We start from the raw sequence: 18,580 nt of genomic DNA on the forward strand, positions 1-18,580 counted from the left end.
CGGCGGCAAGAGGAGGCCACTGAGGGGCCCTGGAGAGAGAAAGCACTAAACTCACTGGTTACCGGGGAGGAAAGAGAAAGCAAAATATTTAAACGACCTTGTATCTTTATTTTCATAATTATTGGGCTTTTAACTTAGAGCCCTATAATCTAAAATCCTTAGCAGCCCTGTCCACAAGTTAAAAGGGTCAAGACCTTTTAAAATTGGACCGACCTTGCTATCCATTGGACTATCCTGTCTAATAAGTAATAACCAGGCCTAATCCCCTCGAGTCCTATAGACATTTCAGCTTTCGCCTTCACATTATCTACTCTCACATAACTACATAAGTATAAGTCTTACCTTCTTCCTCGCAAAGTGTTCCGAACAGACGCATAACAGCACCATATCAGTCAATGAATCAAAGATGCAGCATCTTACTCTACAAAATTGAACCATTTTCATTGAATTTACCATCCAATACATTCACATTTCCAAACTTACATGTATAACTACAATGAAGATAAAAGGAGGAAGGTTCTGAAACGCAATACTTGCGACCTTGGCATAGCAAAACAAATTATCAGCAACAAATCACAAGATTTCCTCTTATTCAATAAACTATGCTTTGATTACCTCACATGTCTAAGTAACACTCTCTGATTCTGAAGTATAACACCCTCCAGTTCAATAGCTTTGTTAGTAGTAAACAATTCAATCCTACGGAGTAATTCATACCAAGTATATAGGAAATTTTGCAATGTTTAGGGGAAATAATGAAGAATGAACTTGTAAATGGACGCAGTCTCCACCTTGATATGGCACTGTCGTTAAATCACTGGAACGAACTAGTAATTGAGGAGGTGAATTGCAAAATAGCAGAGAGTAGGAAGTAGTTACTCTGGTTCATCTAAATGTCCGTACCATTGTTGCCATTTAGCAGCTGCTTCTTCTGGTGTCCTAAAAGACCAAATGTGGTGCTTTTCTTTTTCACGTGTTTCCAAAATTTCCTGCATTCAGCAGACACAATTTTCAGTTCTCGCTCACAATGTGAGTAGGAAAATAACTTGGAATTAAGATTTTGTGTGTCCATATAATCATAGAGTGAAACGCAAGGCAATGAGGGGATGAGGAGGGGGGGGAAGTGCCTTGTGTAAGCAGGAGATCTACAATCGCTGAATATCTAACTACAAAAACACCAGAACATTCCATTGGTTATGATAAATTGCATTTAATACATAGTACAACATTTCGTCTAAAGCTCTAAACAACAGCTAACTTATGAACAAAGAAAAAAAGCTCCTTAGTTCTTTTCACCTTTCAGAAAATAAATTTTGGAAAGATCAAGTACAGATAAGGGCTACCAAGTTTATCTCACAACTAAAAAATTCAAACAGCATCCAATAAATTCAGTAAAGCATGTTCAGGTCATTAGAGCACCAACCTAGATCTTTGCACCTGTGACCTGCCGCTCTTTAAATAAATAGAAGGAGAGCAATAGCCCACAAGACAACTGGCCATTCAGATCCTAATGCTGTAAACTCTAAACTGGCCTTTAATATTTCTACAGAATTCGTGTTCTTCTTTTCCTTTTTTTCCTCTTTCATCCCCCTCTCTCTATGAAGATCATTTTATGCAATCCAATGACAACAGCCTCCCTACTAGTTTACCTAATAGGAAAAATGCTGCATACAATTAGTAAGTTGTTGACATTTTGTCTGCAGATCAAGAAAAGGTATTGAATAAGCTTGCATAGTCTTTCATGAGCTTTTTATACATTACGCATATTGGGAATATATCAGAGTCCATTAGAAAAAATAGTATTAGGTAAGAAAATTGGTGGGAAATCTGATCAGAAAAGAGTGGAAACGACCTCGAGGGCCTAACAGCATCAGTTTGTTAGACCAAGTTTTCTTAAGCTATAAAGAATCTTCACTAGAACTGTGGCAGATGAAGTTTCCATCATAAGATCACAAACAGAAGTAGCACAATGAAGACTCCAATGGGTTTCATAGCTTCTACCAAAACAAGGCAGAGAGACCACATACATATCCATTGAGGGCAAGCACCTAGAATTTTTGGATTCTCATTATCATCGTCTAGGCTAGCAATTTATTTGGGTCAGCTACACGGCTGGTTGGTGACCACTGACCAGAGACTAAGGCTCCGTTTGGTAGGGTGTAAAACGTTTTCATGGAAAACGATTTTCCCCTTTTCAATCATTTTACATTTGGTTTCGCAAGGGATGGAAAACCATTTCCATAACCCCCTCAAAGGTAGAAAAACCTTTTCAATTTGAAAGGGAGGGAAACCACTTTTCCACCTTTCCTCATTACCTCCCTCTCCCTTCTTCCCCTCAATCTTCACCATCTTCTCCCATTTTCTTTTAAAGAACCAAACAAAGGAAAACTAGTTTGGAATTGTGTTTTCCCTTGGAAAATGTTTTCCATGGAAAATATGTTTTACACTAAATATGTTTTACACTAAAAATGTTTTACACCAAACCAAACGGAGCCTAAAGCCAAACATATTACTTTTCACCAAATGCAGGAAAAAAAATTGATGTCTTTCCAAAATCTCTTTTTGTTCTCTTTATTCTCCGAAAAGTTTGTGGGATTAGAACGCATTTGGTTACTGAAAAGGAAACTGAATCAAGTTTCTACCTGTGATGGACTCTAAAAATCAACCAAAAAAACAGAAAGATTTCTTAGGATATTTGGAGTGCTAACTATACGAGGGGAAACGCCTGTTCGTGAGATAATGGGGTGAGTTATGTGGAATGATGGAAAAGGTCGCTCGGAAACTTTCCTTCGTCATTATGCATGCTTTAATTATCAAGCTAACAGCTAGCTCTTTCGGAAGATTTCCTAAATGATACCAAAGTAATACTGGGAATTTCAAACTTCTATTTTTATTACTCAGCTATCTATTGCTGACAAACCAGATCCAGAATCCAAGGAAGGGAAGATTTACTATTAAGATAGCATTCGGAACTTTTCGATGCTTCAATAGAAGAACATAAGGTACATTGCAGGAAAAGCTTGCCCCAAAATTTCCACCCATTACTACTACACCTCTTTGATTACTTGGCTAGACTTTTCAGATGACTTGCTAGTTGCTACACTGGTCCTGATTTAAAACGGGGGTTTCTCATATAGTATTTGTACCTTATATAAAGCTTCTACTGAAAAAGATTGGTCCAACATATTGACAAGAGAACTCAATGTTATTCGTAGATTACTAACAGATGGGTTTACTGACTAACTCTTGCGTGAAAGGATTCCTGCAAGGCTGTAAGAACTAAGAAGGTTAAAATAATAAAATTAGATGCTTGCTTAGTTCAGAAAGTTATTTAGATTGTGAGTGCTACATGAAGAGATGAAATACGGTTATAGGCTGGCACAAAAGAACTATCGGTGTTTCATTTCTTCATGTACCATTTACCATCTAGCTGAAACGCTAGGCTGTGCAGAGTTGTTTGCGTCCAATAATTCAGTGAAGAATAGGCAAGTAATGAAGAAAATGGACGTGAGTGAAGAGATAAGGAACACGAACATGCAGAGTATCCCAAGCAAAGTTCACGGCCAAAAATTATTTTTAAGTGTTACAAAAAAAGTCATTCAGGTAAGTCTTCAGATTGCCTGATGAAGAATACGGACAGTTTGTCAACAATCCATTATTCCAATCTGCCGGAACTCAAGTATCGGTTTACAACTGAAAATATCCAAGCTCCTCCTTTTAGCGTATCAAAGAATGATTACAAATTGTTAGCTCAAGGGAAATCTTAGAAGTTTGGGTTGGAGGTTCAAAGTTCTGGTTTACTCGAGGAAACCATAAAAAGTAAGAAGAATCATGATGTGGAAAAGTCAAGCTCTTCAATTTTTGCTATGGACGAGCAGAGTGTCCATGATATAAAGGATTTTAAGGTTGCTGGTTTCTTAGTGATGCAAAAAGAAGCAAGTGTTGCTGGAGGATACTCCAAAGGGACTAAAAGAGTTGGAAAGTTGGATGAAATAGAAGTGTCCTTTGCGCATGGAAGATACACTTCTCTCCCCCCCCCCCCCTCCTTCTGATTAACCGCATCATAAAGACCGGCCCAAGCAATGAATAGCAGAAGAAGACTGGAAACTAAGAGTAAGATTGCAATTTGTCCATTAATTATCTTTGATTCTGGATGCATATCTAATGTTGGTAGGAAGAGAAGAGAGGTGGGTCCTTGACTTCCTCATCAAATTTCTACAGCCATCCAAGGGAAAGGCACTATTAATGGACTTGTTGTTGTGTCAATAGTGTCGAGTCTAGTGCACCGTAATTTTTTCAAATTTTGGTTTTCTTTAGATAGTTGTGGTAATCTCGGTAGTCAGTATAGTAACCAATGAAATGGCCTTTGGGCAGAACTCACAGAAGTAGTGGGTTTTGTATACTTGTTGGTATTGTACGTATTTGTTGTCACAAAAAGTACATATGTTTGCTTCACTTTTGAATCAACATAATAGACTTCCATATTTTCCCTTCAAATGGCCTTAAGACAGCTTCAAATTTTAGGATTTATGTAAAGGAGGCCCTGTAATTTTACTTCAACATTGAAAATGCTGAAATACCTTTAAGATAGAAACTAAATGAACATCCTAACAATGTAGGTACGCAAAAGTAGCAATATTCCGGAATCATAAATCAAACTTTAAGATCTTTAGCTACTTGTTAGTTGTTACACCTTATTACAAACTTCCACCCCTTGATGTCCGGATATACTACTTAGTATGTGTTTTCCTTAGTTCCTTACTAGAGGTCACATAAATCTTTAACACCTATGGTAACTAGGAAGATAACTTGTTCATTCATGACATCCTTCCCCTCAAGAGAGAGAAAGATGCATTAAAAGATGCAGACAACTAGCAGGAATAAACCAAAACTAGAAGTACTGACGAGTGGTGAGTGATGAATGTAACCAAAAGCGAAATTGAACTGGAAGACTATTGGTTTTATTGGATGATAGGTTTATAATTGTAACAACAGGAGCAATGTAGGCTTCATCATTTTATCAAGGAAATAGTTTATGGACAGACCTGCAAATCAGCCGAACTCTTTGTTTTCAAACTCAAGCAGTCAACGAGCTTACTCCACTTCCCTGAACAATTGTCCAGAGCTCCAACCCGATAATATTGCTGCAACTGATGAACCGGTGCTATAAAAAACAGAAGACAGAGACAGAAAGTCAATCATCTTTTTCTTTTCTTAACAGAAAGAAAGAGGGCCATCTGAAATGACAAATTAGGGTCAACAGGAAATCCACAGAAGAGCACACTCCTGCATGAAGGCTGAATCAAATCTAGATAGAAGTATCATTAGCCAAATAAATCATAGTACTAAAAGGACAAGGTATGCTAGGATCTAATTTGTGATCAATTAGACTGTGTTTTTTTTTTGGTAGAAGAATCAGATTGTGTTCCTTTTAACAACTTGCACTGTATAAGAATGTGGTATATTTCCGCATATAATACAAAGTATGGTGTTTATGGACTATGGCATAATATAATAAGCACTCAGAAATACACTTCATCGCTTAGTACGACTTACTTTCTCACTATTTGTGCAAAATGAAACAGTAACTATAGGTGCCAAAAAGTTCCACGATTTTCTAGCTGAAGCTATTTTCAAAATTCCTAAAATGACTGATATTCCTCTCTAAAGTTTAAAAGTGACCCCCACAATTTACAAAGAACTTTCATCATTCTTGGGACATTCAGAAATATCAAAAAATAAATTGCAACAAAGATTTAAAGAAATATTTTAGCAGTTGATATCACTGTTTGTGTAAAAGCAATGTTAATCCACTACCTCAGCCGTTGCTAAGGAATCAACAGCAGCACGACCGAAGTTCTTCCAAACTAAGAACTAACATTCCAACAACAATAAGTTCATCCAAAGAATTAACATTCACGTGAACAATTGCAATGCTCATCCAACTACCTTCAATTATTGATAAGGAATCAAAAATCAACCACTCATTTTTTCGATTTTTTAACAAATTATTATGAATTGCATAACTTGCACACACAATGTCTTCGCAAGCCAGCACTCTTCTGATAACTAGTTACTCCACAATTAGAACCAAATACAACCTAATTCCAATATAATCACCAAAAATACATATAAATTCCAATAGAAACTACAAATGGGAAATAAGGATGATTATTTGCTGCCACAAATTTCATGAAGAAAAAAAAATTACTTCTACTCAAGCTACAGGAGATGCAAACGGCAATAGAGAAAAGAGAGATTACAGTAGCAAAACCAGAGAGCGTCGAAGCAAGGCGTACAGGACAACCGCCTCCGTGGAGCTTCACTCTTCTCAAGTTCCTCCTCTGCACTCATCGCCGTTTCTCAGACGCCGCTTCCGAAAATACAGAAATTTTGTGGGATTTCTCTTCTGTGACGGGGTAATTGACGTCGGCGTTTTTAAAATTGACGGGAACCGTCCGACGAGAAATTACGATCCACAGGTGAAGGGGGAATAAGGGGGCTTTGTATGATAGTTGTCGTGATAGGTGGAAAGCTAGAAATTTCAAAACAACCTCATTTATTACATATTCAGTGGTATTTTCATAATTATAATTAAAAAAAGAAAAATTTTAAAATTGCAATGTACATTATATTTGATACGTAAAAAAGAAAAAAAAAATTAATATAAAAAGAGATTGTATATTTTGACAATTTATTTATGAAAATACCACTTGATATATTTCACTCGCCCATCATGGAGATTGACTGTGCAGAGCTCGATGGAAAACTGGAATGGATGAATTTTTTAATTTAACATGGATTGAAAATTGATAAATTAGCTACTCGTATAGTCGTATTACTCCAAAATAAATACAAAATATGTGCACTAATCTCTCTTAAAAAAATTAAGGTTTTAATAAGTATAAATTAGTTTAACTCGACAAAAGTAATGCAAACAGAACAAGATCTTAGAAATTTTGAAGTGTTTAATAAAAAGTGACGTACGAAGTACCGGTTTCATAAATCTTTTACTATAGTTTTTACTCGTGTTTAAATTATACTTAAATAATTTCAATTCAACAAAAATAATGCAAGCAGAAAAAGATCTTGGAAATTATTTAATAAAAATATTGACGTACTCCCTTGGTTTTATAAATCTTTAGCTATATTTTTTACTCGTGTTTATGCACGTGATACGTGCATCATTAAATATTATACGAAGTATAATGAAGTTCACCCGAAGCATATTGGTTTAAAATGATATCTTTCTTTAAATAGATGATTTGGTTTTTTCACTAAAAAAAATTAAAAACGTTAGTAAGGTTGTACGGAGTAGTACATAAAAAGTTAAACCCTCCGAAATTTCTTTAAAGAGAATAAAGATAATTTTACTAACATTAATTACAAAAATTAATGATCAAACTTGTACATTATAAAAATCACATAGTAACAATGTAGTTGACTACCTTGTCACTTAATGTTAAGTTAGTTAAGAAAAGTCACTAAGACTTCTAACAACCATGTATGATCAGTGGGAGGATAAAATACCACCTGTAGCAAGTAGCGAAACTAAAAGGGTAAAATTTAAGTTTCCTTGGGAGTAAATTTATAAAGTTAACTAGTTTTTTAGTTCGGGCTATGCATCTGGCTTTACATGGATTATGGTTTGAACTTATATGTGAATTTCATTAATGAATTTTCTTTTGAAAATATGGCATACAAAATATAAGTTAATATAGCCCATGGTTAAGTCTTAAATGTTTGAATATGAGGTTGTGAGCTCGATTATGTAAATGTTGTGTGAATGTTAATCAATAATTATCAAAAAAAAAAGTAGCCAAAGTAGAAACTAAAAGTGACAAAGCAAAATTCATTGACCTCTGAAAAGCTTATATACATAATATGTGCAACCTAAGCTAATTCAGTCTCATCTGCAATTCCAAAAGGAATGATATAGACCCCCGCCAAAATAATTTACATTGAACATTTGAACTCCTAGCTAAAATGAAGTTAACTACAAACCCTTAACTGCACAAAACTCCCTTGCCTGTGAATGTTAATTACAATAATCCGACTTAGCATACCCAGGAAGGGTCAAAAGTGATTATACATCCATGTAAGATCGGCAATAATAGAAGTTAAGACTGAATGAGGAGGGCTCTTGTCTCTAATCTCTATGTGAAAAGCATCTTCAACTCCTCTATGCGTGCACTCCGGACTTCTTGATCAGTTAATGCACCAGAAATCATCCTCTGTTTTCTTGCCTGCACTGCCTCCATCCTTTCCTCCACCGTTCCCTGCCATAGTGTATTGTTAATCAATCCAACAACTGGATTACAACATATTCAAGGATGACATTTCAGACAGTCAACACAAACAATATTCGTCATCCAATTGGAAACTGTAACTGCTCCTTTGATTCACTAAGGGATATAACATAGTTTTGTGAGCCATTTTGGTTGAGTCCATTACAATCCAAAGCCAAAGAAAGTGAATCTTAAAGCTTTATGAGAAATGGAAAACTTGTGGTTTGTGAACCATATGACAACTAATACCAGTAGTTAGGTAGTAAACCAATTTGTTTCAAGAATAAATAGGTCCAGCCCAAACAAGAGGAAAAAGTTTACCTTAATAATGAATCTTTTGATTGTTACAGGCTTAGTTTGGCCAATCCGATGTATGCGCATGACTGCTTGTTCTTCAACAGCCGGATTCCACCATGGATCCTACACAAGCAACACCGACATTATATATGTGGATGACATAACTGAATTACAGCAAGACCAGAGTCCAGTAAATATGCAAGAACTAAGGATTCTTGCTAGTTTCACAAACAGCCATTATCCGAGTACTGGCCAGCATATTTTTTGGCTTCAGTTTGACAATCTCTTCAAGACAGAGTACTGGTCCATTAGATGCATATAGATAGAAAAGAATCTCATATTCAACACTTTCGTGCATTAAGTAGCTGCAGTAATTTGCAGTATCCATCATACAAGTCATGCAAATCCTAGATATTCAATGCAGTCATACATTATAAAATTCATATTACATAATCACCTTTATTCCCTTCCTGTACCGTCCTCACAATTACAAAAACCCCAGAAACCAGAATCTGATCAATTAGCATTGATTGATCTTATCATGGGTCAAGAATCTTACACAGACAAGCTGCTACTAGTAAAGCCAACGCTTTATAAACAAGCTGCTACTAAGCCAACGCTTTATAAACAATATTACAAGACCTTGTCTTGATTTACCTATGCTGATAGGCAATTATAAGAATTGACTTTAAATTTTTGCCAATAGGGCAAAAGACTTTGAAAGAAAGCAAATTAGTTCAAACTTCGGACAATCTCCAATTCTCCACCACCCAACAAGGCGGGGAAAAAAGGCATAAAGGAAATGGTTAGATGTTTAAAAGGACATAGGTCATGGAAGTAACAGCTTATAAATGCCCATGACAGTGACAGCACATTAAAAGCTACTCAGCAAAAATCAATGTGTTTGCTACCCAAATTCAGATACCTTAGATCTTCAACTTTTTCACTGTTTCACAAAACAAATTTGAGAAAGAATATATTATAACCTACGAAGGACTCTCCAACCCAACCTGATCAAGAAGTTAAAAAAATAAAATTGAATGGAGAGTATTAGGATTTGCCAGTTTTAAAACATCATCAGCACCAAAGTACACTAATGATCCACTAAAAGCTAATGTTAATGCATTTTCCCAATTAGAAAAAAAAATTTGAAGGAAATGCAAATTTAAAGAGTCCACTGGCACCCAAAGCACACTATTGTTGCACTGGCAACTACTTTTACCGTTTAGTGCATTTTGTGAAACTAGAATTCAAAATGCAAATATAAGCCAATATTTTGCACAAATTATGCTCACGTTTCGAAACTAAGGATTACTTAGGAGGTAATCGAGGTATCAATAACACAGACTATATAACGTTGCATTCGAGAAGATTGCTAAGAAAAAGAAACAGAGATACTGATTTGTCACTTACCAGGACAAAAGCATTGGAAGCAGCTGTTAGGTTTATTCCCACTCCACCAGCCTTTAACGACATGAGCAAAACCTATTTCCACATGCAAGTTTAATATAAGAAAATAGCACCTACGTGACAATCTTAAATAGAAAGTCAAAATTCAAAAGTCAAATTAACAAACCATGACATCACTATCTTCAGAGAACTTTTTTAATACTCTCTCACGTTGCTGTTGACTTAGAGTTCCGTCAAGGCGAAGAAAAGATATGTTATTCCTGCATACAAAAAATAACAGCCAAAGACCCCATAAGTACAAAAATATTGTTACTCCAGAAAAAGAAATCTAACATTACACACATTCTTTTGCTCAGGATAGCATTATCAGATTCTTCATAGTCAATCATTATTCATAAGTACACAGCTTCAGATACGCAAAAAAAAAAAAAAAAAAAAAAAAAAAAACAAGCATTTGAAAAATGGTAGTTGACTTTAAAACACGGAAAAGACTACATGTACACCTAGTGTGCAAGACACTACCATTAATTTGTTGACACATCATCAAACCGACTAAAAAATGAGAATGGAAGACAATAAATATGTCATTTCAACCAATAGAAAAACATGGTGTACAAGATGTCTTGTACACTAGGTGTACATGTAATAGGATCCTTAAAACACCTTCACATTAGATATTTGCAGCGAAATCCATGCACAATAGACAAGGTTTTTCAGCTACCAATGCCACTTAAAGACTAGGAAGAGAAGCTGGAAAGCACTTGCTTGAATATGCAGGAGCTGCACAGATATCTGTGCGACACAAATTAACAGGCAGCCTTAACAATAGTAAAATCAATTTTGAATGAAACTATTGTTGTCCTGCAAATACTACAATTCTGTTCATGAATACTTAAACAGTCGACAAGTTCACAGAAAAGCATTCAATAATGTACATGATAAAATGATAAACCAAACTGCTGATGGACTTTACTCCAAGTCTCACACAAAGTTAAAGATGTCATCCAAGATATTTATGCACAAGCTAACATCGGAGAATCTAAAAAAGCAAACAGAATCAAAATAACAACAGCCCCACAGAAGCAAGAAAGGTACCTAGTAAGAGGAATCTCCAATAGGTCCAGAAAGGCAGTCCACTGGCTAAAGACAATGCTTTTGGATCCTGAAGCTCGCAGATTTTCCAATTCACACAACAGTGATGAAACTTTTGTTGATTCAACCCAGTTTTTCTCGACATCTATCTGAAATCTACTCTCGGTTGGAGCTGTGATGAGATCTTGCTTGCTCACCGATTTCCTGAAGAAAACATCAAATCCTTTTGAGACTCAAAATAAATCTTGCAGCTCAAAAATAACAAATAGGAAAGTCATGAAAAAAACATTAAAGAGAAGGGAGGGGGGGGGGAGCAGAAAAGCAAAGACATCAACAGACTGGTAATATAGAAATTGGCACTTGAGGAGTATTAAACAAGGAAAAGGAGCCTGGAGATAGATAATGCACAAGACGATCAGAAAGTTTTTGGTAAGCTAGTGAAGAAAACTTGATTATACCTGCAGACTGGACATAAACCTGAAGCAGCATTTCGCCAACTTGCCAAAAGGCACTCCCGACATAAGCGATGAGCACAGGGAGTCAAAACTGCATCTTCAAAAGCTTCAAGACATATTGGACACTCTCCTTGCTCTCCATTTTTTAACTCTTCTACAACCTCTTGAATATAAGCTCTCGATGGCACAACTTTCTCTTCACCTTCAACAGTACCATGGCCACCTCTAAGAAATCGTTTGGCTAGCTTATTCATGTCAGCATAATCTTGCGTATCACCTCGACTACACATATATAAGCTAGTTTCAGAAACAATTTCCACAAAAACAGAACTACAGAAAAATGGGCAATAGGGTATGGACCGTGATAAGAAATGCATAAATCAGCATCAGCCATTCAATGAAGCAACATTTTCTATGAAGATATTGTGCAAGTGACGTTATTAAAATAAATAAAACCTTTACATTCGACACCCATATTTCTCATCAGCCTCAAAAACCAAAGGATACCAGGATTTTAAAATCCTAACCTTTTAAAAGAGGGCAAGTTTTCAATTAAAAGGGTCCCGTAAAATCTACAAAATTCTGTAACCGTGTAACCATGGACATTGATGTTAAACTATCATGCATGTACCCAAAGTTGTGGCATAACTGCATAAGCAAAACATTCTTAGATTTCCAACTCTTTAGCTGAGGCAGGATGAGCCAGCGAGCATCACACTAGCAAGCAGGCCAGGCACTCAGGCAGCGCGTCTACAAAAACCATACACGGGGAGACCAATAAAGAGATGGGATGTTGTACATGGTACCCACCTCATGACAAGAAACGGATGATCACAGCATTGCCGAAGCCGTAGTAGAAGTTCTAAAATTGAAGCATAATTATGCAAAACCCGCCCTTGCTCCACAAAACGATCAAACTTCACCTGCAATATTCTTTAGATATGAGACATACCAAAGCTGGACTATACCAACACAAAAAATTCAGAATAAACAGAAGCTTAGCTGAATACCTTAGATTTTTTGAACAAAGCCTCATAAAAGTCCTGTTCAGCTTCTGTCAGCTCACAATAAACCACTTGGATATTAGCTGGAGGCAGGACTAGAATAGGCCTGGATGAGCGGGAAATGACGAATTAGATTAAACAAAGGAACAGAATAGCATCTCTCAAGAGGGAGGGGGAGGGGGTATTATTAATATGCAAAATCAGAGTCTAACTTTCTTACCTTCCTTCTCGATCAACGCTATATTTTGTTCTTCGTAACATTATTGGCCTCAGAATGGAGTGAACTAGCTTCAATCCTCTTTCATCACCCTCATCAAATGGCTTTTGAACGAGTTTATTCCACCTGTAGCAGAAAATGGTTCATTAGACAACTTTAAAATCATTCCAACTAACAAACAAAAGCATTTTGTTGCTTACATGTAACAGGACAACTATTATATCTGCCAGTTTTCAATACTTGGACACAATTGGATAACAACAACTATGAAGGTTTCCTACCAATTCTACTTCTAAGGTATCACATCAAATTCACCCTGAATCGTTCTAAAGGGCTAACTATACAACCCTAACCAACAAACAAATCTAGTATCAGAAGCTCAGAACCCAACCTTAGTAAAATAAATTGTTTGGTAGATATAAAAAACTAAAAGGAAATAAGAAACTGATTCAGAGGAATGATAAAGTGTCCATGTTTTTCCCATCTTCTTTCACTTAATGTTTCATTACTTATTTAAGCAAGAGCTTTGTTCCTGTTTTTAGTGACCATTGATGAATGAAGTATTCACGACTTGAAGAAGAGGCCAATCACTACCTTGAATTGAATTTACAGCTATGTTCAGGTATTTGTCATGGAAGACTAGCTTCAACCAGTGTGGACCTAGGTGAGGACACCCAGCCCAATCCACCTATCTAGTTCACTTACGCAACTATGCGAAATACCCAATAGGTAAATGGGTTGACTGGGATTGACATGCTATAATTGGTGATTTAATTGCATGATTGCATTAATACTACAATCTCCAAATTTTCCTAATTTATCTTTTTCTCTTTCTTTTTCTCTCACATTCATCTAGTCTATTACAGTATTTGTCAAGGTTGTTGAAAAATGGCACAACCGATGAAGGCTAACCCTAACATAAGTTCACATATGTATTTTTGATGACATGATAACAGTAAAAAAGAAAAAAAAAAGTGAGTCAATTTACTGCCTAGCTGAAGAAGAAACTACCCACGGGATCTAGTTTCAAAAAAGAATTTGGTTTAAGTATGTGCTGGAATTTGCAGAAGGTTTGAAGTTAAACAGTTAGCTACTTACCCGTACACATGACATGTCATGGATGTCAAAAAAAATTAAAAAATGTGCTAAATGTAGCTTTTCTTACACATCAACCCTGCCTGTATAACAGCTGAAGATGCCTAGAATATAAATCAGATGCTGGCAAAATATACAAGTATTTGCGTTCTCAAATCTCCAATCTTAAGCCAGAAAGAGAATTATCTAACTAATGAACAAATAGTTAACTATCTTGCATAAAACAATCTTCATATAATAGTGAAAAGGGGAACCAAATAATACCATGCCCAGTTTCCCCATGGCTCCACCTTTAAAAATCGAAGAAGACTAAATATGTCCTCGAGATTGTTCTGAAAATCAAAAAGACAGATGTAAGTCATCTTTACTTGAATAAAATACAGTTCTCACAGAAGATTCAAGATAGTCCGTGTAGGTGGCAGTATAGACACCAATCTGTGTAGGTAGCAGTATATACACCAAGCATTACACAATAAAAGAAGGTACATATTAAACTCTAACTGCAGATAAAGCATTGGTACACAACAAAAGAAGGTACGTATTACACATTTACACAATAAAAGAAGGTACATATTAAACTCTAACTGCAGATAAAGCATTGGTACACAACAAAAGAAGGTATGTATTACACATTTACACTCTAACTGCAAAGCATTATATAACAGCAAATTAAAAAGAAGTGTCTGGATAAGCCAACTAGTAAAACTTATTAAGCTCTCGATTTCCAGTTACCTTCTGAGAAAAATACTGAAGTTCACAATTCTGTTTAACAAGATCTGTGACATTATCTCAAATAGAACACCCATGTACATATTCCTTATGTAACTCTGAAACACTTGAAGATTTGTTAACAAGAATTAGGAGTCCTAACTCCATCCCTTATTTTCATGCCTCTTTCTGGGTTGTCCCAAAATGAAATATTTCACACTTTTACCCTTAATATTTCAAGTAAACCTTCTGTTTTCTCTCTCCACACTATCCCTTTTTCTATCCATCCAACAATATCTCTAACTTTCTCTCTTTCTTAGCACTTAATCAACATTTTTACAAACAAAATGATGAAACGTGTTAAGGACGAAGGAGTAGTACACTAGTATACATAGAGAGACAAGCCTCCTACAACAAAAAGTAGTAAAAAAATCAAGCAGTATATTGTAAGTGAACAACGTAAAAGAGAGAGAAGTCACCTGGATAGGAGTGCCAGTGAGACACCATCTAGAATGAGCTGTTAAAGCAGTAGCAGCCACTGAAATTTGGCTTTTGGAAGACTTTATTGTGTGTGCTTCGTCAAGCACCACTCTTAACCACCGTATAGAATGAAGAGCCCCGCATCCTTCAGTATTCTGTACCAGATAGGAAGTTCAAGCAAATCAGATTAATTGACAATATGGCTACCGCTCTTTTATCATAGTAGGCTCCAATCTACCTCAGAGGAGAATTCTGAAGCTAGCACTCCATAGGTGGTGAGAACAACATCATTTTGAGCCAATAGTTTAGCATCCCTTGATCTACCTTGTCCATAGTGAACATAAACAGAGAGGGAACCAGGTACAGCATGAGTTTCTATCTCCGCCTGTCAAAAACAATAGTGAGCATCAGCATAATGACTAATATAAAATAAAGAATGATTCCTTTATGAATCCGGAAATACATCAATTCACATATACCTTCCACTGGCTAAGGAGTGTCATAGGACAGACAATGAGACTGCCACCATCCATAAGAATGTTCTCTTGTTTCAACTGCTTGTCAATGCCCTGAAATTTTGCAACCTTCTTAGGTGGATCTGGAGATGCATCTATGGATTTACTGAGTACCGTACTTTCATCAGAAGAATTGTTTGTCAACTGGCTACAAGGTGATCCGACTCTCTCTGAATTAGAGAGGAGAAGGGATATGGTCATGACCGTTTTTCCAAGACCCATTGCATCTGCCAAAATCTAAAGGCACGAACCAGAATTAAGATAGAGAATTTGAGGAACCAAAAAGGTTAGTGTTTATCCAATTAACTATGGCATAAGAGACATACTCCTCCTCTAGCCATCTGAAGAGTACTCGGAAATTCTAATGTTGCTTCACCAGAAAATGAGTTCAAGTAGACAACAAGATCCCTCCTGAAGAACACAAGACTCCAACTCAAACATTAATTTAATTCACAAAGCACTATTGACTCCTATACTTCCCCTATGTAATGGATTCTAGCAAAACATACTTATCAGCCAAGCGATATGCCTCCCAACAAGGGTGAAGGGTAGTAGCAGCCTCATCTGTTGTTTGTCCCCTCTCCAAATGGACCATCCAGTGAAGTGCTTGCTTCTGGTAGGGGCGAAGATTGCAGAGGAGGGTGCTTGGGGGATCCATTTCCTGTACATTTCACATGAAAGTTTATTGACTATCGATACAAACTCTGATGTAATAACTACGATACATACCTCCATTTTAGAGCTGTCTCCAGCTCCAACAATGCTATCAACATCAGCATCAGAAACACCTTCCTCGCCTTCCGTATTACTTTCATCTGATGACGAGTTCTTTACATTCTTGGCATGCAACAATGAGGAACGCAGAACTTCCTGTGGATCAAATTCACATTAAACACAAGGCAATGTTCCACAAAAATTAGGTCATAAAGCAATCATGAGCTATACCGTAGAACCCAAAGGACGCTTCCTTGTGTACAAATTATCAGGAGTGAACTCAGCCTACATTGCAAGAGAAAGGCAAATGTTGACATCTTTGATAAGCACTTTGAAATAATGCAAAATAAAATATAGACTAATCAAAGTAGAAAGGTTTAAAAAATCACCTTTTTAAAAGGAGATATTCCAAGCAACCTGAATAAATTTGGCAACGGATGAATAACTGTTTCCTCACTGGAACTTGAAGCTGCTTTTAAAGAATTTTGATGGTGCTTCTGGAACATTGAACTGTTGATGTAAACACTGAGTAGAAACACATATTTTGGTCAGTATAAATCACAAAATTACTTATAACCAACAATCTAAACGATGTGCTACTGAAATTCAAGTATCCCCGAAAACCTACTGAAGCAATACTTTTTTTTCATTCATTAACATGAAAAAAATCAGAATTTGACAATCATCAAAACTAAAGCATCTATGCCCACCTCACATTCAAAGCAATAGTATCCATGATACTCAAATTTTCAGGAGCATATTTACAAAACCCCTCGACTTTAATCTTCTTATCTTTCACCAGGGGCACCAAGCACCTAGCCCACTCATTCGGTATCCGGCCAATCTACAAACAACCGCGTCACGATTGATAATCAACACAACAATAGCACATATAAACTTAACCAAAGTGAAAGTATCCATAGGCAAATAAACAAGAAAGTATGTATAATTACCTCGCCACCGCTCTTGGTAGAAAACCTAACAATCTCAGAACAAGCTGCCGCCTGCTTTCCTCTACCAAAAACCTTTCCTGAAGATGAACTCAACTTATTCTTCACAGGAAACGCAAATTCCACCTCATCTCCAATCTTAATTCTCCTCCCTTTACTCGTCGACATTCCAGAAATCTCTGCGTACCCAACAAAACACCAGTCTTCGCTCACCGGACTCGAACAAGGACTCGCCATTTCTTTCTCCTGTCCACCGTATACCACCATTTCTTGACTACTTGACTTCCCATTTGAATCAGAATCTTCGTGGGTATCCTCGATCATGATTAAATTCGAGCTAGGAATCTTAACCCTCTGACTGGAATTGATTCTAGGGTTTTGCCGACTTTGAGAAATGAAATTGGGGGTATCGAAAATTATGTTGATTGCACCAGTTGAATCATTGTTCGCCATGTGAAGGGCTCTGATTATGTCTATTTCAGCATAATCTTGCCCTACTACTGATCGAATCGTTTCTATGACTTCGTCTTTGATCTTGCTGTTCATCTTGTATTTTTCGATTTTAAACCCTAAAATTGAACTCTTTCAATGTGGGTGAAATGAGGGGGAAATGAAAGAAATCCGACAGAATTTATGAGGAATTAGGGTTTTATATGTTCGAAATTGTTAGATTTCTCTTCGTGAACAAGAGATTTTGGCGGGATTTAGGGTTTTAAAGATGGAGGGAAACTGCGAAATGGCGCTTGATTGGGTAATTAAACGGACAGTGAAAATGGGAAAGTAATGTAAATTCCCGCCATCAATCTCCTTACTGCCAAAAAGTGCTACTCGTAATGGGGAGACAATCGGTCCAGTCTAGAAATATTATTTTCCGGTTTTTGGTATGGTCCAAAATCATTTATTGTAAATTAGAAAAAAAAAAATATGAGCGAAATACCCCCGAAAGGTAGTCCAATACTCCAATTCCAAAAATTGTAGATCAAATTGAGAGATCAAATAAAAAACACAAATTCTTATTTACAATGGTTGTACAATAAATATTGTACACCGGAGTAAAAGTTAACTCAAAATGCTTAAAAGTTAATCTTATATATGTAAAAGTTATCTATTTTTTAGTGAATTTTTTTTTTTCATTTTAATAAAACTTATTTTTTCAAAATCACTAATAATGTATAAAATTAATCATTTAACCATTTAAAATGTGTATCTATCAACTTTTTTTTACTAATATAAAAGTTAATCAAAATTAGGTTAAAGTTACAAAAAAATGAGTAAAAGTTATCTTGGTGTACAATAAATTTATTGTACACCTTGTGTGCGCAAGACCTTTTGAATAAAAAACCCAAACGTAAGAT

At 36.2% G+C, this 18,580-nt stretch overlaps 2 protein-coding genes across 2 annotated transcripts; both read right to left on the reverse strand.

Moving 5' to 3' along the window:
• Positions 1-416: 416 nt before the first annotated feature.
• On the reverse strand, positions 417-6,538 carry LOC110783694 (uncharacterized protein C227.17c). Its single transcript, XM_021988036.1, has 3 exons — positions 6,264-6,538; positions 5,046-5,164; positions 417-989 (listed from the first exon to the last, which is right to left on the reverse strand). The coding sequence occupies exons 1-3, from the start codon at positions 6,352-6,354 to the stop codon at positions 876-878; spliced, it is 324 nt and encodes a 107-aa protein (XP_021843728.1). The 5' UTR covers positions 6,355-6,538; the 3' UTR covers positions 417-875.
• Positions 6,539-7,825: 1,287 nt separating this feature from the next.
• On the reverse strand, positions 7,826-18,021 carry LOC110783695 (DNA repair protein RAD5A). The gene is made up of 20 exons (XM_021988037.2): positions 17,229-18,021; positions 16,986-17,119; positions 16,665-16,800; positions 16,507-16,560; positions 16,291-16,431; positions 16,071-16,222; positions 15,888-15,972; positions 15,526-15,798; positions 15,285-15,431; positions 15,046-15,201; positions 14,123-14,190; positions 12,767-12,889; positions 12,553-12,652; positions 12,353-12,465; positions 11,546-11,824; positions 11,091-11,291; positions 10,162-10,255; positions 9,999-10,070; positions 8,610-8,708; positions 7,826-8,279 (listed from the first exon to the last, which is right to left on the reverse strand). Exons 1-20 carry the CDS (start codon positions 17,769-17,771, stop codon positions 8,157-8,159), a joined length of 3,093 nt encoding a protein of 1,030 aa, XP_021843729.2. The 5' UTR covers positions 17,772-18,021; the 3' UTR covers positions 7,826-8,156.
• Positions 18,022-18,580: the final 559 nt, after the last annotated feature.

The sequence above is a fragment of the Spinacia oleracea genome, chromosome 4 (genome assembly GCF_020520425.1).
Source record: "Spinacia oleracea cultivar Varoflay chromosome 4, BTI_SOV_V1, whole genome shotgun sequence".
In the NCBI taxonomy this organism is placed as follows: Eukaryota; Viridiplantae; Streptophyta; class Magnoliopsida; order Caryophyllales; family Amaranthaceae; genus Spinacia; species Spinacia oleracea.